The sequence below is a fragment of the Poecilia mexicana genome, unplaced genomic scaffold (assembly GCF_051168715.1).
Source record: "Poecilia mexicana isolate PSO_F unplaced genomic scaffold, ASM5116871v1 scaffold_13, whole genome shotgun sequence".
Lineage (NCBI taxonomy): Eukaryota > Metazoa > Chordata > Actinopteri > Cyprinodontiformes > Poeciliidae > Poecilia > Poecilia mexicana.
The window spans coordinates 12,180,751-12,205,796 of NW_028263382.1; the positions used below are offsets into that span (position 1 = coordinate 12,180,751).

Here is a 25,046-nt window from a genome sequence, read left to right on the forward strand (position 1 = left end):
TATTTTGTCTTTCACAAATCATTTATCAATATTTTTGAGAGAAAATCCGTTCATAAAGTTGATAAACAATGTATTGTACATTATGCGCTTCATAAAAAAGAAAATAAATAGAAAAGTTAACATCACAAGCAGATTTTGAATGAATACTTTAGGTCCTGTTACTTTCCTTGGATGAGTCTCTTTAGTGTTTTATGTGGTAGAGGTAATTTTTAGAACCTCTTATTCTGGCAAAGTTAGTCTACTTTATCTATGAAAACTACTGTGTATACGAAAGGCTGCATAAATTAATTTTCTAGACATTTCCACAAACTAAGATACTTTTCTTCTTGGTGCAGCTTCAGACACTTTTGTAAGTTGAGAGACAAATACCCAGAGATTTGATGAAGTTCCAAGAGTAGAAATTTGCAGAGTTGTGGGAGATTGATAGCAGACAGTAGTTTACGCCATACAGCTGCACATGCTCTCATTGGGAACAGTCTGCCAAGACACCAGTGTGCAAGGATGAACACGAGGACTGTTTGTCTTTCTGGTTAGAAAGCAGTGTAACTTCTCACAGAGCGTGACATGACTAAACTTGTAGCCAATAGGTACTATTCTGTAACCTTTTTAAGTCCATGTAATTGACAATTTCTATTTTTCTGTTCTGTTTATCTCTCTGGTGACTGTAGAGTTGTAATAATCCATCCAGTTCCCTGGAGGATACTCAGTGTTGGGTATACAAGAATAAAAAAAAAAAGGAAACATTTTAATATTTTGAAACAAACTGGAGATCCCCAGAGTATTCTGAATGCGACAGAACCAGATATTTTACTTTTCACAAGGTCACTGTCCTCTTTTAGTTTATTATATATTTTAATAACTGCTCTACTAAAGGTTCCAAATTGTCAAATAATAACTAGTCTAACTAATCTGAATATAAGTGATGGTTGCAAAACTGTCAAGCATGCAGTATCCTGAAGTGAGTTAAGCATTAAGACAGCAGAGTATGATATTTGGTAATGCTGCTGCTGGGTACTTCCTGCAATATCTGAGTTGCAGTTAGCTTGTGAGCTTGCAGTAGCAAAGCACAATGTGCAAAATACATAACATGCCCACCAATGCCTACTGATGACATTTCTTTCGTATGGTGCTTTTCATACACACTGTTTATATTTTGTATAATGAGCACATCATGGTTCGTAATTTTGGCAAGGACACTTTGACATGAAAAGATGGAGAGAACCGATGTGATCATTGTACGACAGTCTGTGTTAAGTCAGCTTGTCAGCTTACAACAACCAACTAATCTATTTTAAACACAACCTCATTCCTTCAGCATAAGTCCTGTTTTGAAACTGAGACACAGATAAGCCTAAAGGATACAGTAAACCTGCTCTGATTCTTCTTGCCACCCTGCTTTGATTATTGAGCCAGATTGTTTAATCACATCTGAAACCACAAGAAAGCAGCATCGGTACACTGACCCAGGACAGAACGTCTTTAAACAGCATGCTGTGTTTTTTTTTTTTTGTTATCTGGGTGCAGGTGGATGCGCACAGCTATGTAAAGCTCCGGTCGCCTTGCTTCACTGCAGAAGGACAGACCTTGGTGTGAGCTGTTCCATGCGCTCTGTCAACCTGAGGACAGAGAGGCCTGGGGCTGGTGGGATGGATTTGGATTAGACTTTCTGCCTCCCTGCAACATCTGGAATCCCTACAGTTTCTGTGGGAAACCCGTGAGGCCACTGAAAGAGTCAATGGAAGAAGCTGACTCTGAAGAAGTAAACAGTTTTTATGTAGAACCTTACACGGAAAACAATGACAAAGTTCTTAACAAGGAAATATAATAACAGAGCTAAACATCTTTCACCTGTTAATAAAAGCACCGAATGTGAAAAAGAGTTGTTGTTTCAGAAACACTGACAGAAAAACACAAAATGTACATTTCTTGTAGGATTTTAGTCTTGTGTGTAAAACTAAAAAAATAAAGACTGTATCTTTGAATACTGAGATTGAAAAATCTCAAAAATATGTTCAAATAAATCAGGCCGTCTTTCTGTTATTTTCTTTTTAGCGCAGATAAGTAATTTAAAAGAACAACTATTTCAGATTGCTTTTTGATTACTATCAACGTCACTAATGTAATTAGACCAAAAACAGACAAGAAAAAAAATGCAGTGGTTTATTTAAGCTTAGATATTTCTAGTAAACAACTTTGTTTTTAATTGCCAGTCAGCCAATGGTGGCTTTGCACATGTGTGAATTATTTGCAGTTTGGACCCAGATGGAACTGGCCTGCCTCCAGATGGAGAAGGGGCAAACGTACGAGCCCTCAGCCACTTGTGGCAGCTTTGTGACAAGGGAAGTGCCCACTCCAAAGGTTTGCAGTAACACAAGAAAATGTCAGCAAAACACTTGGTGGTTGCTTAAAAAACCATCACTGCAGAAAATTTGTTAAATATAGTGTCAAAATGACTAGACTAGCAACTGTGTTTCATCCAGAAAAGGTGGAAGCATGTGATCGCAGACTCTGTTGATTTGTGGAGAAAATTGAATTAAAGAAAGTACAGTATATTCCTCTCATTGCACACCTCTGTATTAAATTCTTCTGCCAGTCCCTGGTTCATTCATTCTCTAAGCAGGGAAATTGGAGCTGGAAAGTTTGCTATTGCTACTTTGTCTTTTGGTGGCCATTGTGTCATGTGTTGATGCCTAAGTTTATGAATCCAAATGTTTTCATTTCAGCTATGTGCTCTGTTACTTTGTGCTGGGTTTTTGTTTTAGCAGATTTTTCACTTTTGGTCAAGGAAATAAATACAAGCTACAAGCCTAGACACAACTGAAAAGGAGCAGTTGTAAAACTAATGATATGTGCCCCTTAATTAAGTTGCCCTGTAGACTGTTTGTTGTCAAGCAATAGGAGCCCTGAAGCTGCTTGTCCCTTCCTGGCTCATTACTTCCCAAATCTTGCTTCTGTATTTCCTTTTATGTGGCAGTTGAGTACTGGACCAACCTAGTTTGTGTCACTTCTCACATAATAGTCCCACACACTCACACATGTTCCCTGTTAAACTGGACTGCATCCTCACACAACGTCCCAAGTCTCCTTCCACTTAGTTTACAAATCCCAGGCCTAAATTCCTCACCAGACACACACACGCACAAACACATGCACGCAGATGCAAAACTTGGACTTTTTAGAAAAGCTGCACCATAAAGAATTAACTGGCCGCTTCATTTCCAATTGGCAGAATGGAGTAATTAGGAATCTGAAGTTTAAATCAGTTTCCTTTAATTGGAAAACATAAAATTAGTAGAATTAAGCAGCACTGTGAAGTAACACGATCCACAATGGACAGATGATTTATACTCAGAAATAATTCATACCAGGAAAAGATGGAAATGGTTGAACATGATGACCTCAGGAGCCTGGAAGAAATTATTAAAAGGCATGGCCACAATAATTGAGATGAAAATGTTATAAAATTTCAGAACAGGTTATCCATATAGTTCTCTAATGTTTTCCCAACCTTGACAAATCACTGTATATAAAAAGAGAAGTCCAGAAATACAACCAGGCATCTTTTTCCCCCCCGTCTTTTTGCTTTCCCTGTCAAACCGCCAAGCTGGCCTCTGCACTCAGGAAACCACAAGTCATTTTCCATCTTTCCATGTGTGGAATTTTTCATGCGCTCATCATGGCGGTGCACGAGCTTCGTATTCTGAGCAGCATGCAGAAATGATAAATTTAGAGCATGATGTCACAGACCTGGCACCTGTTCTTCAGCAGTTAAATGGGAAGAAAATATATTGGCACTATCCAATGAAAATTAATTTTCCCTGCAGCCTTAAATCAAGAGGTTCCACAATTCCCAGGTTACGTCTTTATGCTGCGCTGACAAAAATGGTCTGCCATTTTTTTTTTAAATGTGAGGGTAGACTGATGTGCTCTGTTGCAACTTCTGTTTAATCCAGTTTTGCTCTATTGCCAAAACAATTGGGGTCAATAATACTCATAATAGTTATTATTATTAATTCTAATATTAATTACATAGAAACAAAAATGCCAGCATTTAAAAGACATTTGACACATCAAAAACTTAAAACCGCCATCCTTAAATTATGCTCAAACCTAAGATGAGAGATGATGTACATATTTGTTTTCCATATTCACACAATAATAATTTAAGTATCTGGTTGCAATATTGTCCATCACAAAATTCTGCCCATTTTTTATAGCATTTCTTCCAGGACTGCCTTGTGTTTAGCATCAACCATTTTGCTATCAAATTTATAATAGAATGATTTGGATGGAAATAATTAATGTGTTAAAACTGTCAAAATACAAACCTTAATTCAATTGAGAATATATGAGTTTATGTTCATTGATCATTTTCAACAAATCAAAATGGAGTTAAACTATTTTGCAAAGAAAAACTGACAGAAAAATCATGTACAAATCTGGTAGAGGTGAAATGAAAAACAGATTTGCTTTCATAATTGAAGTCTAAAATGGTCCTCTAAAGTATTCACAGCAGAATCACATGTGGCACATATTTTTTTTAATATATTTTACCTTTTCAGACACTTCACTTTTATTCATTTCTTTGTGTTGTTTTCTTTTTCTCATGAGGTTTCAGACCATGTCCTCTGCTCTCAGTGTCCTGTGATGGAGCATTGGGGATGTATATATTAAAGTCTCTTAGAGGACTCCAGAGAGACAGAAAGAGATTGCAGCTGTGGGAGGTCACAGTGGGCCTCCGCCATCAGTGACCCTTAGCAAGACTGAAGCCCTGAACTTTAAGGACAGCTGAGACGCACACAAGAGGCAAAATACAGAACGGACGACATTGCTAAGACACAGACATTATGTAATACCCACTGGTGCTTTCTTTCTTAACTGGAACAGAGATTGATAGTGTACACAAAGGGCACAGCAGAAGAGTCAAGGCACAGGGAGAGCAGCTCAGAAAATGTCACGACAGAACATACCTCAAAAAAACTTGTAAAATGTCAAATTGTTTTAGTTACAATGCTGCTTTAGTTATCAAAAACAATTAGGGTCTGTTTTATCATTTCCTTTTTGATCCTGCAAGAGGGAAATTCAACTAAATTCGAAAACATTGCAGCAAATATCATCAAAAGGCCATTTTTTCTAAAAGTATAGCCCCCCGATCCAGCAACAGTCCAGCTTCCACCATCACAATCATGCGCATAGCAGCCTAATTATTAAGAGATATATCATTCCTGCAACAAAAATGTTGCTGTTTTTTCAAACTGAGAAGAAAACACGCATCAAACATGCTGTTGAGGAAGAATATTTATATCCAAGATTCACTTTTCCGTCCACTGGTTTTCCCTTCTGCCAAAAATGCTTCACATGCTTATAAGACAGAACACAGCCCTAAAATACAAATTGACAAAAAGCACAAAAGTTCTTCTTGGTAATCAATAATAATAACTGGCTAACATTTCACACTCACTGCCACGGATTAAAAAGAAAAGATAAAACACCCTCTTTCCACGTTTTCTACAGCTTTTCCGTTTTTAGCCAAATGCTGGTTCACTATGTCCGAACAACAAGGGGCTTTGCATTCCTCTCCTCACAAACAGACAGAAGTCTCCAAGGGATTCACAGAGTATCCTCTTTGTTTTACTTTTAATCAGCAGCTTGAGATTTCCACATTGAGAGTAGATTAGCATATTTATTCAGAGGGAAGATCTGGGGAAATGCGCGGAGGCTGGTTGCGACCGCAGAGGCCAAGAGGGAAGCCTCTTCCTGACAGTTCTGGGCCACAGAGTGCTGGTTAAGCTGCATGTGTCTTATTTCCCCACTGACTTGCTGTGGGATGGTGATGTTTATCATAACAAAGCACATGAGCATGTATTTATGCAAATTTGAATTCGTTCAGTTCTGCACAGCTGCTTCTCTTTGGACACCGTCGCATTCATTTTGGTGGTCTAAATTAATGTCTGAAATGTGTCAGAACGCTCGCAAAATGCATGTTATCTATGGAGAAATCGCTGCAAAATATCAGGTTAGTCAAATTTAAGTCAGCATGCGGATGTTTGATTCTGTATCCTAAATCTATGCCGTATCTCTTGTAGAAATCCAAGCTTTAGGCTGCCTCTGAAGTTTCATTAATTCGAAGATTAATGTCAAGACAGCCGGTTTTCATGGATGAACATAATTGCCTCCTATCACCAGAGGAAGCCATTAATTTTTGCGCTGAAATTAAAGAGGCTGTGGGGAATAGATTTCCTTAGATACATTTCACAGTGTGAGAGTAAATGTGGAACCTTTGGCTCTTCATGTGCTGAAAAGTTAAAGACGCTGGGTTAACGTTGACATTAAGTAATGTCTTCAGAAAATAAACCTTTTAAATTGAGGTTTGGGCATTTTTCCAGACTTGCATGAATATCTTTTCTAAGGATACCCAGGTGTAGCTTTTCAGCTGAATAATTATATTTTTTTTGGGGGGGGAGCAGGATAAACATTAACTTCAGAAGGTTAAAAGCACTTTTTTTTTTTACTAGAACATGTTAGTTCATGTTTTATGTTACAATTCATTAACTCATTTTTATCACCTACAAAAGCTTTTAGAACCACTTTTTACTGCCATTCCAGATGATAGTCTTTTCAAGTCCAGAGAAGTTGTATTTACATTGAAATTAAATTACACACACAAAGTATAATATGAACCGATTAGGTGACTGAAATGTTTGTAAACCACACTATTACATTTTTTTTTCTTTTTGTTAATTTTTTTTACCGCTTTTTATTGGTCAGTCGAACAAAATCCAAATGAAATACATTAAATTTGTGGTTGAAATGTTACATAATGCAATAAAAAAAACTGTATGAATAGCTTAGCAAAACAGTATGTTAACATTTTAAAGAATTTGACCAAAGCACTGATCAAGATGGTCAAAAAATGATGATTCAGAGAGAAATTAGAACAAAGAAAACCATTGCTTGCAGCTAAACCTGAACATTTAGGAACCTCAATAGTAACAGCAATTCTTCTCCTGCAGCTGCTTTGCTGTTTTGGAATTCATCTTCAGGAATGTGGGTTTTCTTTTTCTCCCTTCTGGACAATATCAACTTAACAGTATGGACAGTGTTATTATGGTCGATAGTGAGAACCATCTGGCTGTCCCGTAATCATGTCTTAAAAAAGGTTTTGACAGCTCAGCCGTAAAATCCAGCCAGAAAAAGAGAAAAAAAAAATCACACCTAATATGTCTGACTCTCTGCCAGTTTTGTCCTTTTATTATAGCGTTATTCATCTCCAAGTCATTCTATCATTCGGTTAAGGTTAAGACTACATGTAGAATCTATTTACTCTCAAAGTAAATGAAACTGACAGTGACACGGTCTGCGATCTGGTTTTAAATAATCAGAATAGAATTATACAAGTATGTTGATAAACATCTCAGTTTCACTCTTCTCTCCCCCCGATCAAAAAAAAAAACAATCACTTGGCAGAAACTCTCAGCAAAGATCTCATAATTCAGCAGCAGACCTCACGTTAGTTAACTGCTCCATAAATGTATCGATTTTTTTGTTTTGTTTTGGCTTCTTTTTTGCCTTGTTTACTCCATTTGTGTGATAGCATCACGCACAACTGAGGTCATGTGAGATCGCAACCTGAGTCCAAAATGGCATCCACCCAACTCCCGCAGCTGCACCCCCAAGGGCCACATCACAGCAGGCCAAATATTTCCCCTCAGCAAAACAGAAACAATGATCTGGCTCGGTGCCTAATTTTAACTGCATCCCTGTGAGCGGGAACCATATGAAAGGCGTTTAAAATAAAAGAATGTGCATTTGGACATTCCACCAGGCTGGGAGGGAGAGAGCAGACACCTGTGACCATCAATCTTACCAACATTGTTTGGAGCTTGAGCAATGCCAGCAGGCAAGCCAGGGCATTCTGTGGGATTAAGTTGCAGGGAGATTTTAATAATCTGTTAAGCTTTTAATTTACAGTACGACACCGAGATTAGGGATTCCTTAAATGATCTGACCTTGTCATGCGCTTCACCTTGCCAAAATGTTCATACACCTTTAATCTTTTCACATTTCTTCATGACATCGACAGCTACGAAAGCATATTCCCGGGTGTTAGGAGGTAGGTACAAAGCTGTATATAACTGCGAATTAGGAAGAGTATGAATCATTTATTTTTAGAAGCAAAAATCTGAATAGTGTGGTGTAACTTGGTATTGAGTCCCCTTTACTGCGATAGCCCTAAGTACATTTTTTGCAACATCTGTTCTTAGAGACTCTCTTCACAGCCATGCACCATATTGCCTTGTGATCATAAAAAATCACAATAAAATACATTACAATACAATTTGTGAATGTAACGTATTGGAATCTGAAAAAGTGTAATGGATGTGCTTTTGCAAGACACTGTTAGATTTCAATGATTTTCAGTTGTTCACAGTTTCTAAACGCCGAAGTTTAGTGCGTTAGATAACAGGCCTATCTTTGATCAATGATTCAGTCATGGTGAATAGAGACAGATGCCAACACACTCGAATCAACACAGCCACCATCGATTTGAAGCTTCTTTTTCTGTTCAGGTTTTCCTTTAGTTAATCATTTGTACCTTAACAGCCATTCAGCATCACTGTTGCAAATGCAAATGTGCAGATGTCTGCGGCTTCCTGTTAAACTAGCCAGCCATCTATTTAAAAAGCAACACTGTCTTAGATCCATTTATCCAATCCCTTGATAATTAAATTTTCTCCAGCAGCTGTCCAAGGTCACTGTCTGCTATCCCAACAATCACCCTGCCCATCAGTCTCAGACTCAAAGCATAAAAAGGTATTAGAAACATATTTAGTCTTTCAGCTCTCCCCTAAAAAGCGCACATTTATGGAAAATAAATTCCACAAAGAACATTAAGGTTTAGAGGTCAACTCCAGTTTTCTCTACACTCAGGCAGCAGCAGGAGCTGTAACATTTTATAAAGCAACATGAGCATCACATCCCAAAACCTCTGGAAGAGAATAAAAAACATCTTACCTGCACCAGCTGCTTTGGTCATCTTATGAAACATCTGCAAGGCAGAAACAGAAGCAAAATATGATTAACAGTTGCTGAGGAGCCGATATGTACCTGCATTCTTCAACAAGGCTGCAATCTGTGCTGTGATGACAAAATCAATACAGCTTTCCCACAGCAGCAGCTAAATAACGCAGAGGTGGCGTTATTTAGCAGCTCAGCTTGCAGTGATACGGCGAAATAGGTAATACTTCAGAAATGAAATCAAAGTTTGAGGTCTATCTTGTGCTTAGTTTATGTTGTTGTAACAGAAGCTTTAGTCCAAACATTGGTTTAGATGGACTATAAGGTTGATCAATCTTTGATTAACCTCTTCCATAAAAGAAAACATAAAATGGTAAGATGGTAAAATCATGCTGTGGGCCACAGCATTATGAGGTTCTTATCTGCAGTTCTTTTATTTATTGTACTGCAGGTGACTTACAAAACCAGAAGAAAATAGCACTAAGGTGAGATTCCACATGTGCATGCTTGTCTGTGCTGTTTATCTCCTCCGTGTTGCTCTGTGATGGACTGATGACCTGTCCAGGATGTGCTCTAATCTCACTCATTGACCACTAGATAGGCAGCATGTCTCTAGAAATCCTGCATGCAGGACCAAGGCAGGTATAGAAAGCCGACAGAAGACTGACTCATTTCAACTCAAATATTTGTTGTTTTGTGTACTCTTTCCAAATCTGTCTTCTGTAGTCATGACATTAAACATCATCTACTCTAACCCATTTTTGGAAATTAAAACTCGGACATGAAATAATCTATATATAATTTCACTATAGTAGTTCTTCATCCAACAGTATTTATTGTGAATATTGATTGTTATTTTCTTGAGATGGTGTCACTAAAATGATTTTGGCATGCTAAATAAAAAAGGGGAAAAAAAACAGTATTGATGTAAACTAGCTCTTTTTCAAAATAAAGACAGAATTTTTCTAGTAACTTAAAAAACAAAACAGAAAAACAAGATGTCTCATGTGATTGTGATTAAATTTGTAGTTAATTAAAAAGGCATTGCAACCCGAAAAATAACAACAGTGTTTTTAGTTTATTTTTTATTTTATTTTATTTTTTTTCTGAGGAAGAGTTCCAGAATGTTTCTTCTCTGTGGCATGATGTTCTGATTTACCCGCATGCTGCTCGCTTGGACCTCTTCCCACCCAGGATGGTCGGCTGCAACGCTGCACATGCCTCATCATAACAGACAATAGGAAATCAATTTGAGTTTACCAGGGTGATTGTTTTTTTGTTTTATTTTTTGTTTGTTTTTGTTGGGGTTTTTTTTTTCACTTTAATTTGGACAAAATTCTCTAAGTTAAATTATTTTGCATTGGCAGTGAGAGATGTAATCACTACTCCGATGAAAGCAAAAATGTTGGCAGTATTCAATTGTTTGGTTGGATGAGCATCCAACCATTTCATTTTCTTCTTTTAGCAAACAAAAAAACAAAAACAAAAAAGAAAAAAAACAACAATAAGCCAAATAGCTAAATTTATGAAGACAGGTGAACTTTGTGTGAGCTCAATGATAGCCTTAGACACTTTTGGGCCACATAATAAATGAGGTCACAGAACACAATGCAGCTGGCATGCCATTTGTAACTTATTTAAAAGGAAAAAGATTAAAAGCAAATAAGCTGCCACAGTGAACACATTTTGACAGGTTTAGGAGATGAACCACCAGGGGTAGCTGCCTCAACCACTCAGTAGCCCCCTTGGTTCAAAAAACAACTTTCTGGGAGACAGAAAAACAAAGTCATAAATGTCTGACTCACACTTCTATGTTTCCAGTATTACATGTGTTTAAAAACACAGAGAAGTAGATAGCTACCTTTGAAAACTGAGAGCAATAGCCACAACATGTCCCTCTTTAATGATTGTGCAATCTGCCAGTCTGGCAGAATTTCATCACAGATTTAAACACTTGGGACACAACTAGGATTATTATTTTTGCACTTTTAAAGGTTTCTGTCCAGGGAGTCTCCATGAACCTCCGTCAGTCCCAGACTCAAAAATAAACTCTGAAGATTAGAAGTCAGAAACCAGATGTTGCACCCGAGAGGAGGTATGAATTTGGCATGGTCTTCTCTCCCATTCTTTCTGTGCAGAAAGTATATCATCTCAGCATATCTCAAGATCTGACCTGCATTAAACACACGTCCCCCCCAATTCAGGCCAGCTGTATCTAGACGAATGACATGTGTCAAAGGTTACAGGTTGGAAAAAGTGACATCCTTCACTGAGGAGAAGAGGACCTATTTCGGGGGCTTTTATGCAACTGGAAAACTCTCCCCTTGCCTGCATCAACAAGGATGTTTATGTGGTGTGACAGGTTTGTGCGGGTGAATGATGGCTGCGGTCCCCACACAGTGACAAGCCAAAGAGGCGGAAACAGAACCAGTCAGTCCAGCTGACAGACTGGCATGCCCGTCCCCGTCAACAGCAACTAAACGTAGGAATACTTAACCTGATTATGTCTCCGTCCACTAATAGTGGAATCACAGTTTACACTGAACAGCAATAACGGGGAAACCATGAGTGTTTTATATAAACTGTGTGTGTTGGCTTTGACCGCAACATTTCATTTTAATGCTATTTATTGAAAACTTATTGATGAAATTTTCCACTCTGTGGTACATCCAAGCAGATGTACCACATGTTGTGATCATTTCATGTGTCTTCAAATTAGCTGTTTTTTTTGTTTGTTTGTTTTGTTAAAATAAAATTTAAGAGATTTTCTTTCTTAGAGTACATAATTTTGCCTAATGACATTGTTATGCTGCATTTCGGTTACCTAGGAAGTGGGAACTCCGAGCTGGGTTTGACATCACACCTGAGGTAAAAGTATTCTAGTTAAGAAGACACGTTTTCTTCATGGTATTGCCATAGACATTTCTTGCAGTGCCTCGTACAAACTAAATTTTAAGCTTCACTTTCCATAAGCAAACTCCACTTTTAATTTGTTCAGGTTAGAGTTGCCTGCATCACATGTAACATTGATTTTAGATGCACTCTTATATGCGCGTCTTCTAAAATAAACATGTTTCCACCAGTTTAAGTGACAAAACAAGTCTAAGAGTAAAACACACAGGAGAGGAGAGGGTTCTAAATGCAAATCCATGCCACACTCTTAAGACTTTACGTGCTAAACACATTTAAAAGGCAAATACTATTTTCCTTCCTCTTCACAATTGCACAATTTCTCTCAATCTCAATAAAATATAGTGATATTTGAAGTAGTTGACAATTAATTAATAGTTAATTTGGAAAAATTCAAGAGTTATTAATAGTTTCATAAGTTACTAAGTCATCAGTAGAGTCTTATACAGTTAAGATATTTTTTTTGACCTGAAAGACCTGTGGTTTTCTTCCTGCTATTTGAAAGGCATTCTACATCTCCTCTGCAGGTCCCAATTTGAGGAAGAAACAAGCATTAGTATGTACTGTAGCTTCATTCAACAATGCACAATCTGTATCATCACAAAAACATTTTGCATATCATGAAGTTGTCCTTCAGGGATGGAATGAGATGAATTTCAGATTTTAAACTTCAAAAAGACCACATATTCCAAAACATTTTTTTACAGGTAGATCAACAAGACATCTTTCAATTCTGTCAGTTCTACCAGTCTGAGCTTGTCCACCATTCTCAGACTTCAAGACTGAATCAGACTGTATGACATTATCATAGGCTGCTTCCAGATGTTCCATATGGATTAGAGAGGCCCTTATGTACGATTCATTGCTGCCAAGATAAAAAAACAAAACTTTCTCAGGAAGCAAACTCTTGATAGGCAAGACGTTTATTTTTTTTTCTTAATATAATTATTTTGTTTTACTAAAAATAGGATGACTAAAATTGCATCAGTACCAAAAGAGATTTAACCCTATTATAGTCAAAGTTAGTTCTCAGCCAAAATACTCATATCTGTAACCCTTATTAGCATTTGTCAACAACTCATAAGCGGAAGTAAGTTTGTTACGCAACACAAATAATCATATGGGTGGAACACAGTTCGCCAAATAGTAAAACATATTGAGGCAGATAATTTGCCTCAAGGAATTTTAGTAATCAAGGTACTTGAATCATTCAGTGATTTGTTACAGCCCTAGTTTCCATCACTTTGTGTTTGTAAAAAATGATATGTGTGCTTTCACTGTAAGAAATTTTCAGGAACCAGGGAGGTCTATCCTCCATCCCAAGTTTCAGTTGCAGAAACTCAGACCAAATCAGAAAAAAAACTGGTAGATATCTACTCCAAAAACCAAAAGCAAAGGAATTGACTGTGAACTAAAAGTTGAATTTTAAGTGGGAGATAGCTAAAGATGTCTCACTGGTTGAATATTCCTTGCATTTTTTTTAATCATCTCCTAGTTTATCATATTGTTAGTTAATATTAAATTGCACTGTATTGTTGTATGGCAACACAACAGTTAAACCTTGTCATCAATAGTGAATACCAGAGAGATTTACAGAGTTTGAATGCAAATTATATTGAGAACATCCAACAATTTCAAAGAAATAAAATAAAGGATGTGCAGACGTTCGCTTTTAGTTTCTTTGCACAATTGGACATAGATACTCTCTCAAATTTAGATACTGATCAAATCAAAAATAGTCAAGAATTGTTTATTATTCACCATTTTAGGTTCGATCGGAGCCTAAGTGCTTTTGCAGCAGCTGCTCTCTGTGTGGGTTCTGTTTCTACAAGACAAATCTGGCAGACTTCAATTATTAAAGATAAGTGGATTATTACCAATTCTTGTGAGACAGAAGTAATTTTAACTCACTTTCAAAGCTTAACTGCAATGAAATTGTCATAAATGTTGGCATTTAGTAGATTATTACAAGCTTAATTGCAGCTATGTCATTTCTTTTACTGATTTCACAGATTTTAATTGCAAACACTCCACTGCTGCAGCAGAGATTTATGACCCCAGATTGAAGTGGCAGTCCGACAGGAAGGGAAACCGTTTAGCATCAGGCATAATTTACATTCAAAAGTTAAGTTTCAGAAATAAATTTTAGGAGCCCATAAAATGTGCTTTTCATTCATCCTAGTAGTTGTATTCTGTATTTTCATGTCTCTGCATAATCTGATATGCAATCACTCATGCCAGTACAATGGACTCTGTTTTTGTAGGATTTCTTTGGTAAATATTCTTTACTGAAGACTCATTTTTCAGCCACCTGTTTTCTCTCAACAATTGGGACATTCACCAACGCTGAGCCATGGCTATTTTATTTTAATCATTAAGTGGAACTGGAATCAAACATATACTGGTACGTAATTAAAATTACTTGTCTCAAACTCCTCATTTTTCACTGCAGCTTGCAAGAGAAAGCATTTTATGCACAAAGTTTTGAAATATCTGATGATGAGTTCATCTTCCTTTACAAATTGTTTCATTCCGTACATCCCCAAATTCTTTCAATTACTTGACTGAAAAATCCTTTTAATACCCTATTTTGACCATTGCATATCTGTCTTGTATTTCAGTGATTTACAGGCATCTTAAACACCACTTCTCAAAGGCTGGTATTTCATCCTTGGTCATACACACCTGAATCAAATAGCTAAACTGCCTAACTAACATGTAATGAAGCAATACATAGCTTCACTGCATGATAATAATAATTAGGTAGTTAAGTCAGGTGAGTTGAAGCACAGACATGTCTTGAAGTTGCAAGAAGCTGGCACCTGAGAACATTATTTTAAGACACCTTGTGTATGAAGATTCAATGCCAGAGTCAAGTGGTCTCAAACACTAATTATCTCAAGCCAGGATGATGCAATTTTTAGATTTATTGCTACTTGAACACATCTGGATAAAGTAATTATGTCCAGGACTCAGATTACATGCTTAGGAGGTAATTCAGCCATTTGACGCGAAGTAGGGATGCGTCTAACGGTGCAGTGGCACCAGCTGAGAACTGAGTTTTGACATCCATGTCTCAGTCAAACGTGGCTCCAGCATTGCTTTCCTATGCATGTGACATTGTTTCAACAGATAGGGCAATAGTTACTCTCAGCTGTAAAATACTAAGATGTGCATCTCATACAGAATCAATGCAATTTAAAATTTGCAGCCTTGACAACTGTATAACATACTTTAATGCTTGGCCATGCAGACAGTCTGTCTGCACTAATGAATATTTACTCCCCTCTGAATGCTTTTTGCTTGAACTAACAGTACATACTTTTTGATTAATTTGTCTAAAAATTACGTAACCACTTGGGGGCACTTCATGACAAAAGAAATGTAGTGAATTGTTACATCGCATAACACTAAAAATTCCAATCTTACTCTCAATACACAATATTCGAACCAAAAATGCATCAAAAGCATCATGGCAGTAGCGAAACATATTAGAGATTATACAGTAGTCTTTGTTCAAGAGGTTTTGGAGAATATGTTATTTGTCACATACCTTCCTTTATTTTGGAGAAACAATTTCAGCTCTACATAGGCAAGGCTTTGATTAGCTGATTCTTACCAGGTGGTAGCACCTAGACATGAATACCAAAGGCCGACATTCAGAGCTAAGCTTTCAAAAAGGACTTGTTTATTGCTGCTTGAAAAGAACAACAGCTTAAAGTCCCATAAGTCTTAAAAAAACAGCTGTCAGCTTGGAGCCGGAAACCATTTTTAGAGCAACTTACCATCTTCTTGTTTCTTGCTTTTGTCCCTGTTGACGAGCCGCATGAAGCAGAAGATGTGTCTTGGCTCCGACATTCCCTTCTGTCTGCTCTTTGGAGGACTGTGTCATTTTGGGTTTGGTTCGGCGAGGACTTTGAAGCAGCACCCCACTGCAACAACATCACAACAACAATCAAAACCAGCTCTGTCTCTGTGTGGCCAAACAGACGAGGACAGGACGAACGCAACAGCGGCCAGGGGGAAAGAAAACAACAGGCTGAGGTCAGCGGTTGGGGAAGAGAAGTCTCCACTCTCAGTTCAACTTGACAGAGCTTCACAAAGAAGGCTGTATGTGCAGATCTTCCTTTGAGAGAACAGAGATTATGACCTTGTCAAGTATCCCAGTAAAGACGTCTTGTCTTTGCCAGTCTCCTGCCATTAGTTGAAGCAGGTCGTAGTGAATGACTGGGATGGTTATGCAGATGCCTAGGAGGCATGTAAGCCTCTCTGAACCATTCCTAATAGACCAAATCATACAAACTCCTTTCTAACACAACAGCTCCTCTGTGCAGGACACGCATAAGGAGCTGAAAAGGCCACTTTTGTTCCTGCACACCAAGTCGGGAGAGATATTTCATGGAACACGCCACCATGAGACTGGGGTCTGTTTTTTTTTTCTTTTGGAAACACAGTTTCATTCGCCCTGTTGCATCATTGAAAGTACAATAACTGTCTGTTCTTACTGCAGTCGTCAGGCTTTAGAATCAAATATCACATCTGAGTGCCGAGGGTCCACATCATAAAACAGACAGAGACAGATATTTAGACGCTCTGTATTGCTTCACTACACGAAGGTTGTTTTGTCACAGAATGTACCATCATACTGCAAAAGTCACACACGCCACAAGAGAGAAATCTACTGTACCCCTTCATTTACTGGGCCTGCAAGAGACTGTTCACTGAACTCACAGGTCTTAATGGAGTCTCAAAATAATGTGGAACGCTTGTAGAAATGGTGATGGACATGAAATTCCAAACACCAGCTGCTCGCAGGTCTGGATAATCCGCCTGGATTTTGTTCTCTGCAGAGCAAACTAAATTGATTTAAGAAAGTTTAAAAGCCATGACAAAGTATGCAGCAAGAGCTTCGTAGCAATGTGTGCAGAATCAGCCGTGACTACGCACACCATAAAGTATCAAAAGTGCAGCCATGATTCTGATTTAACCGATGGAGGTCTGATGAATTTCTTACGAAAAGTGTCCCGGTACATCCTGTTAATTCTCTGTGCGCTTGTAGGCAAAACAAAGAACGCATGGGCTATGTGATTTTAAAATATACGGCCAACCTCTTCAATCACGCAATGACAGCAGATATACTGAGAGTGTGTGACATTCACCTGCTTCTTGCGCGCAATGCAAGGTGTGTCAGAGGGTGATGAACTTGCACTCAGAGCTTCCTCTATGTCTTGTTTAAGCTGGTCCAGTTTCCTCATGAGCTGGCTCATTGACTCAGACCATGGAGACGTGACCTGTGGAGACTCCTGGGGGTAATCAGAGAAGGTCAGATAAGAGAGGTCAGTCAAACACTGCGACAGTGAGACTTAATCACAACTTTTACAGGGAAAAGTTGTGATTAAGTTTGGTTTAATTTTTCCTGCTTCTTTTCATTATTTGCAAATAATTAAATCCTGCATTTGTTAATATTTACAACACAGTAACTATCTTGAAGCAATAACCCTTTTATTACAAAGAAATTGGTAGTTATTATTTTGATTGTTGTTTTTTTGTTAGCATAGTGGCTGTACTAAATTAGCCAAGCTGCCTACCTAATATAAAATATGACTTTATTTTTTATATTGAATGAAGTCAACAAATGCAAAAGTATACAGTTTTAACAAAGAAGTACATTAGGGGTATGACCTCTTACATGAAAGATCCTTGACAGATTTCCTCTAACTGGAAAGCCTCCTCAATATGAAATTGTTTTGAATACTGAACTTAGTGCATTATCTTTAAATAGCAAGGAAGTAACAGACCAGTCACCACTCAGCTGACACTGGACCACCCAGTGTCAGCTGACCAAGTGAGCACTGGGAGAAAGTACCTCCTTCCACTGAATCCCTGAGGAATGATCTAAATCTGTTCGGGTCCCTGGTGCCTTCACGGGTCTTAAAGATCACTCTGGGTCACCAAGAGGAAAAAAATAAAGTTTCCCATTTTGCAGTGTATGTCTTTCCAGCTCTGTGCTGACAAGGGAATGTAATATGTGTAACAGTGGATCAGTATATTTATCTGTCCAAACCTCTGAGTCTATTTACAAATAAAAAGGATTCTCATTCACCCTAGAATAAGGGAAAAAAAGCTATCCCTAAAAGAAATTAAACAAAGTAAAAAATACTGAGAACTATTTTGATTTGTAGTGATGATACATAATTTTATCTATTTTAATTCTTTAATTTATAGATATAAAGTACAAATGTGTACATAACACTTGCTGAGAGGAAACCAAGCTCAAGATTCTAAGCCAAATGCTTGAAAACATATAAGAAGAGGAAGGTCAGGATCTTGTGAGCCAGATTGCTAATTAACCCCTGGTGTCAAACAAACAGAAACGCAAGAAACAGATGCCCTGTTTTCTGGCCCGCAGTCAAGCAAAATCTGGAAGGCACTTACAAAGTATCTTTTTAGTGACATCCCCTCAAGGTGCTGTTTGGGAATGCAGAGACTTCCCCTCAGAATGAGAGAAATACCAGAAGGGGCTTTGACGCTCAAGTGAGACTCTCCCCTCAATTCATTTCTCCGTTCCCTTTCCTCTATATCTGGCCCTGGGAGTAGCGCAAAGGCTCACTGCCATGGGAACTGAGCCGGTGTGAGTCATTCCATGAGACAGATGCAATGTTATCATCAGGGGATGACAAAAAGCGAAGAGACTATAACTTTATCAGCACAAATTGGACACATTGTGGAACCCCAACATAGGGGCTTTGAGATGGAAATGAGGAGTTAAGTGTGTGAGCTCTGGGCTCAGTGCCTAGTCTGTGCCACCCACTGAGAGTGCCAGAGATCACCATGGAGGTATCCCAATGTAGCAAGCGGTCATGCGAAAAGGGCATGGGCTACCTGGAGGCTTGAGGGAATAAATTACATTGGCAATACCCCACGGTGCGAAGCAGCATGTGAACGCAGCAATGTATGGGTGGGAGCGAGGGGATATGTGAAAGATATGCGTTTGTTTTATTCATCTGTTAGTTCAACTGTAAAGGAAGACGTTAGGTGGCCGGACTGGGAACCTTGTGCATATACTGCCCTCACATGGCTGATGGGGACAACTGCATCCTCAGCTTGTTTCAGAAATGATCCTAAAGTTTTATGCGAATAGTAAAATCAAATATGGCAGAACCATGTGTTTCTGTGCTTATTAAAATTAAGGCAAGCCGAAGCACATATTTTTTTGTTACTGAATGTCTTTAAAAATAACAGATTTGTCGTTTTTTTTTTTTTTTTCATCTTCCCATCTCAGAAGACTGCTTTGATATAATATTGTTTAAATTTTGGTATATTTTGTTCCCTTGCAACTCTAAACTTCAATGTATTAGTGTCTTCTGGAGCATAATGTGCTAAATCATTAAGTTTATTTGTGTATGTTTGTAAAGTGAAAGAAAACGGATATATGGCTTTCAAATACCTTTGCAAATAAGGAATAAAAGTGTGAAATCCCTTCCCGAGAGAATGCTTTGCAGAGTGAACTTTCTCTGTACTTAAGGCTGAAGTTTCATGGGTTTGTCTTTTTGCACAGATGGAACAGATGGAAATTTTGCCAATTGTTCTTTGCAAAATTAGTCAAATGTCGGGTGGCTGAATCTTATCCATGACATTGATTTTCAAGTCTTGGTACAAATTCCCAGTGAGATTTGGGCCTGGACTTCGCTATGTATTTTGCTCCATCAATTTTCCAATCAACTCTGACAAACATTCAGAAAATGTAATTTAGTTCTTATCTGACTTTATTATACTGCAAACAGGGGTGCTTGATACTTTCTTCCAAGCCCTCTTCCAATAAAGGCCAGATTTTTTTGAAAGCACAATTAATAGTTTACATGTGCACTTATAGTATCTCACCTGAACTGTGATTTTCTGCTATTTCTCCAGATAAACCATGACTGCTTTGAAAAAAAATAAATAAATAAAAAAATCTACCTTGAAATATATACATAGCTCAAGAATCTAGTGCTCCATTAAAATGATGCAACAGCTGCTCTCATTTACTTTGCATTTCAGCCTAAAAGCATTAACACGGTCTGTGGTGTGACGGCATGGAAAGCATTTACTGCACTCCTTTTGATAATATTTACTACACACTCCCTCGATTGCTAGCATTCTTGCTGTCCTCTCCAAAACGACCCGTTCAGAGCTGTGTGCCATTTACGTGTAAAGCCGGAGTTATCTCAGTGTCCTACCACCAGACAGAGAGGTTAATATGTACCAGTGCATTACCTCTCACCGTTATAAAAAGCATGGCAGGTATGTGATGTTGGCTATGTTCCCTCAAGGTGTAACAAGGCATACATATATAATGGATTACAACAGGCTTATGAAAGCTTGCGTAAGCTTTTAAATAGGCAATAAAAAAAAAGCAGGAATGGAGGTCATGTGAAAAGGACACAGGCACACCTCAAAGAGAAATGGAGGCGAGGAAGGAGACAGGCCAGAAATGGACGGTGAAGTTCAGCACTAATGTGGTCCAATGTGCTTCATCAAACTCAATACTCAGCTATGGGAGGGGAAATAAAGCAGAAGCTGTTTGAATTCCTCCTGGATCTGTCTCTCACTTATAAATGGGAAGTTGGTACACTCCTCCACACCTCATATCTATTTCCAATGATAACATGACTCCATTAGTGTCTTCTAAGAACCAATGGAAGTTACGTCACCTCAAAATCTATTTTAAATGCTTAGACAAATTCTAAAGTTGGAAAGTTTACTTTTTTGTGTTTTATTTTTCATAAGAAACTGTTGTTAATGCTCATGCTTGTGGCTGTTATCACATAATAGCGAAAGGCTCCGAGAGGGTGAATACTTTTGCAAGGCAATGTAAGGTTAAAACAAAAAAAAGTATTGTGCTGTTAATGGTATACCTCCTTGCTGCTTATTTCCTCCTCCGCCTCATAACCACAGGTGCTGGGTGTGCACGCAGAGTCTGCTTGTGGCTCCAAACCGCCTCGTCTCTTCTGTTTCCTTTTAGTCATATGGCGATCTTTACTATGAGGCCACTCCAGGAGCACATCATCGTCTCCCTTCCCCACGTCCTCATGCTTAAAGTTAAACTTCACTCTCTCCTCCTCTGACGATTCTTCCCCATCACAGCTGTCATAGCCAGAAGCATGGCTGTTGACGCAAGCGGAGCCGGTGCTGGTGGAGAAGGTGATGGTGCTTGGTCTTTGCTTCACGACATGTGGCAAGTCAGAGATTTTAGGAAGCAGGTCAGCAGGGATCTCCAGAGTGGATGCGCAGGCCTGACTGATGATGGATCCGTTTGAATTTGGCTCCAGCGTCTCCGAGCTTCTTTGTGCAGATGCAGAATAAAGGTTCAGAGGATCATCAGGCTGTTTTTGAGCAAATTGACTCAACTGAACTTTTGTTGCATGAGCAGGAGGTGGAAGGCAACAGTCTTTGTTTGAAGCATATGATATGGAGGGGTAATTTTCTACAAGAAGCTGAGATGTTCCAGGAGCTGCATCCAGAAGGACCTGTGTGGGTTCTTGAAAACACACCGTTTCTCTGAGGACCATAGTGTTGTAACAGACGCAGGCAAAACTTTTCTTTAGATCACATATTTCCCCACCAGGTTCCAACTGTGGTCTTTGGTCTGAAGGGAAAAGATCATCTCCCCTTTGACCTTTTCTTTCTGAAGCATCCTCATCTTCTGTAGATAATTTTTGTGCAGAAAAGGTCACGCTGCCCAAAGCTGTCTGATGTTCTTCCAAACTCGCATCATGTGGAGTCTCCATTGTTATTTTCCTTTTGTTTTACTCATAGTTCAAAACGTAAATCCATAGGTATTTGTGCTTTGTATGGATGATGGCCATGTTTTTTAATCAAAAATATATTCTGTTTGGTAGCCTGAAAGAAAGAGAAGTAAAACAGATGAGACACTTTATATAGATCATATCAACAGAATAGATGCAAAACGGTAAGTTTTAAAATGATCTCTGAATATTTTACATTTGTGCTCAGAACCCCAGAGTTTCAAGATTTGCCATGAATTTTCAATCAAGATTTAGATCAAGATTTTATCTTGTAAATTCTAATTCATGAATATGCTTTGATTTAAACTAGGGATCTCCAAAGTCAGGCATGTGGGATTTTTTTTTTTTTAATCTTTGAAAATAATATTATACATCCTGCTTTCACAATTCAACAACAGTACAGATTTGGACTACCAACACAGAGGGTTGGGAAGGGTGGACACTTTTTAAATGTTTTAAGGTGGAGCTTTTATTTAGAAGAGCATTTCACAAAGATGTAGGCAAATCAAAATGTTATTCAAATTAATTTATTAACTATGTCTGCTTTCTTTTTGTTTCTTGCTTTTGTCAAGACTACTAAAATTTAGCCACTTGTGCTCAAAAGGGGACTCGAGTGGAGTCATTTAGCATCTGCTCCTCCAGAGTTCTGCTCTCCTGGATCAGCCGGTCAGCCTTGGCAGACAGCTTCAACTTGCCAGGTTTTCAGTGCCATTTTTTTTGTTTTACATTTTCAGACGGTGGATTGAACAGTTCTCTGTTAAATGCTCTAAGCTTGGGATTTTGTTTTATATCCTAACTCTGCTTTTATTGTCCCTAAGATGTTATCCTTTCCTGTTTGATGTTTTCCTTGGTCATCATGATCATAAATATCAGCTGTATTTACTTTGCTTAAAGTACACACAGTTGGAATTTATCCCATAAATCCCAACTTTTTGTTTAGTTATGTCAAAGTAAAGGGAGGGAGGATATAAATACATTCAGTTACTGTCAGTTTTATTCATACTATTGAAAACTATTCCCGTCCCTTCTGCTTCATAATTATGCACAGCTTGTGTTGTGCTGGTTTATCCCCTAAAATCTCAATAATACTCACTAAATGTTATGATTGTAAAGTGTAAACATGAAAAGACCAACGGGGTGCGAATACTTTTACAAGGCAGCGTTAATCCTCAGATGTTTCCTGAAGTTCTTTCTCTTCTACAATTACCAAAGTCTCAGTGTGAAGAGCCGAAGCGCACCTCTGATTACATGTCAATCCAGCCAAGAGTGTGTAGGGAAATTAAACTCAACATCTGGCTCAGACTGAACTGTTCATGTCTGGATCTGCTTCACATATGAGCAGTGACATCACTGCACGGAGGAATCTTACTGCTCTTCCACAGCGGGTGATTTACAGCACTTTACACCATTCATTAGAGCAGAAGATGTCCCTGGACGAGTGCGGTTAGCATCCACCTTACCCCTTCATTAGGCTGTCCTTTAAAACTCACCTTCCACAGTTTCTGAGGCCTCCAAAGTACATGTAGAAAATCAAACACTGCGTCTCGCTTGTGCAGAGGTTTATCATCTTGTTCAACCACAAACATTTTTTTTTCTCAGAGAACATTTTGAGATGTGATAAGAGGGGAGCTGAAGCTAGAAACTTTCAAGAAAACAAAACAAAAAAAAACAACCTATTGTCTCCAAAAGCAAATTAAGCCTCTCAAGTTTGATTTCAAAACCTATAAGAAAATATTCATCTTATATTATAACCACTAATGTTAAATGTTATGTGGAAAACACTGAAGAGCAATACAAATCTGTCATTTTTGCTATGTGAAAACTGCTGAATGACAACAAACTCACTAAATCTCTGCTTTCCAGTAAAAGCAAAGCACAAAGTATTTTTCGACTGTGCTACAAAAATATGCATACACGCTGATTTAATTTGTTGCAGCGTTTCATTATAAGTAAACAAACAGTTGCTTGCCATCCTCCAAGAAACTTGCCCCTACATGGTGAATCTGAAGTGTGCAGAGAGTTTCCCTCTAAGAAACCCCTGTGTTAAAAAAAAAAAAAAAACATATGCAAAGAGGGTCTCATTATCCCCTGGTGAATGCGAAGCAGATTTAAATGAAAACAAGAAGTCACAGGGTGAAAATGAACTGGGTGTGTTGACTGCCAAGGCCAGACCACAACTTACTTAGAAAAGCTTCAAGTTCAATTTTCCACAGAGAGGTCCTGAACAAGTCTCCTCATGCAGAAACACCATATAGCATATAAAGCTAAACCTCAGCCAGGTATAATTAAAAAAAGAAGAAGATGAGGAAGTTTTAGGCGGGTTCTTTCCTATAATGCATCTGAGTCGCGTTAAAGGAAAACAAAAACAGACCAAAACTTACCTGATAAGTGGAAAACGGATGTCTGTGTTGCTCAAACAGTGTCACTGAGATCATGGCAAAACAGTGACAGCCAGGCTGGTTCCTGTAAGCAAAGAGAGTCGGGCAGACCCTTGAGGAGCCACTATTATGTTCCCATAGGCCCACTCTGACAAGCTGGTTGTCACCCCTGCCTCCTCATGTTCTTTCCTTGGGGAAGGCTGATCAACAAGCAGTGACTACGCCATTCAGAATATGTGTAAGAGCAGAGAGAATGTGTACTTGTTGATAGATGGAAAAGGGGAGGAGAAAGGAGACAGAGGCTGACGTGAGGAGAGGGAGGGGAGCAACAGCAGAGGTTGGCACTGTGGAGGGACAAGGTGAAATAAGTTTCCAGGACGCTCAAAGAGGCTCCAAGGAATGGCTGAACTTTTGAAGGAACGAGATGGAACCACAGTCGCGATCTTTTGCTTCAAAACAGCGGAGAGAGGAATGCTTTAAAGGCAAAGGAGATTAACGTGGAGCACCGTAGTTTACAGAAACATGGAGGATGTCACCTTCACAAGAGGTCTGAGGCATGTTTCACTACACAAGCTGACATTTAGATGCCTCCATGACATTACGAATAATTAAGTAGTCCCATAATTATCAGGGCAAGACTGAAAACCTTACACATACATTACAAATACAGTAAAAACATTAATATCTCTTGAGCCTTTTTCAACGTTTTTGTTATGGCTAAGACACAATCAAATGCATTTTATTGAGACTTTATGGTTTAGAACAGCACAAAGTCAAACAATTGTAAAGTGTTAGGAAAAGTAATCATGATTGATTTCTCAAGCAACAGGGAATACTATAAAAATAAGGGAAAAGGAGCTCTTGTCAGATGATTGATTATTTATTTTTTAGAACAAACAGATGTTCTATCATACATATTCAGTACTAAATTAATTTTACATGGCAGTTCAGG

At 38.4% G+C, this 25,046-nt stretch overlaps 1 protein-coding gene across 1 annotated transcript in view; it reads right to left on the reverse strand.

The window, feature by feature from the left end:
* Positions 1 to 24,366, reverse strand: part of stard13b (StAR related lipid transfer domain containing 13b) — a 66,872-nt gene extending 42,506 nt beyond the window's left edge. Inside the window, exons 1-5 of the mRNA XM_088011679.1 lie at positions 24,098 to 24,366; positions 20,826 to 21,810; positions 17,088 to 17,231; positions 15,714 to 15,860; positions 9,016 to 9,049 (exon numbers count right to left, since the gene is read on the reverse strand). Coding sequence (XP_087867805.1) covers positions 9,016 to 9,049; positions 15,714 to 15,860; positions 17,088 to 17,231; positions 20,826 to 21,698 — 1,198 coding nt within the window. The 5' untranslated portion in view covers positions 21,699 to 21,810; positions 24,098 to 24,366. The remainder of the gene's footprint in view (positions 1 to 9,015; positions 9,050 to 15,713; positions 15,861 to 17,087; positions 17,232 to 20,825; positions 21,811 to 24,097) is intronic.
* Between the last annotated feature and the right edge of the window lie 680 nt (positions 24,367 to 25,046).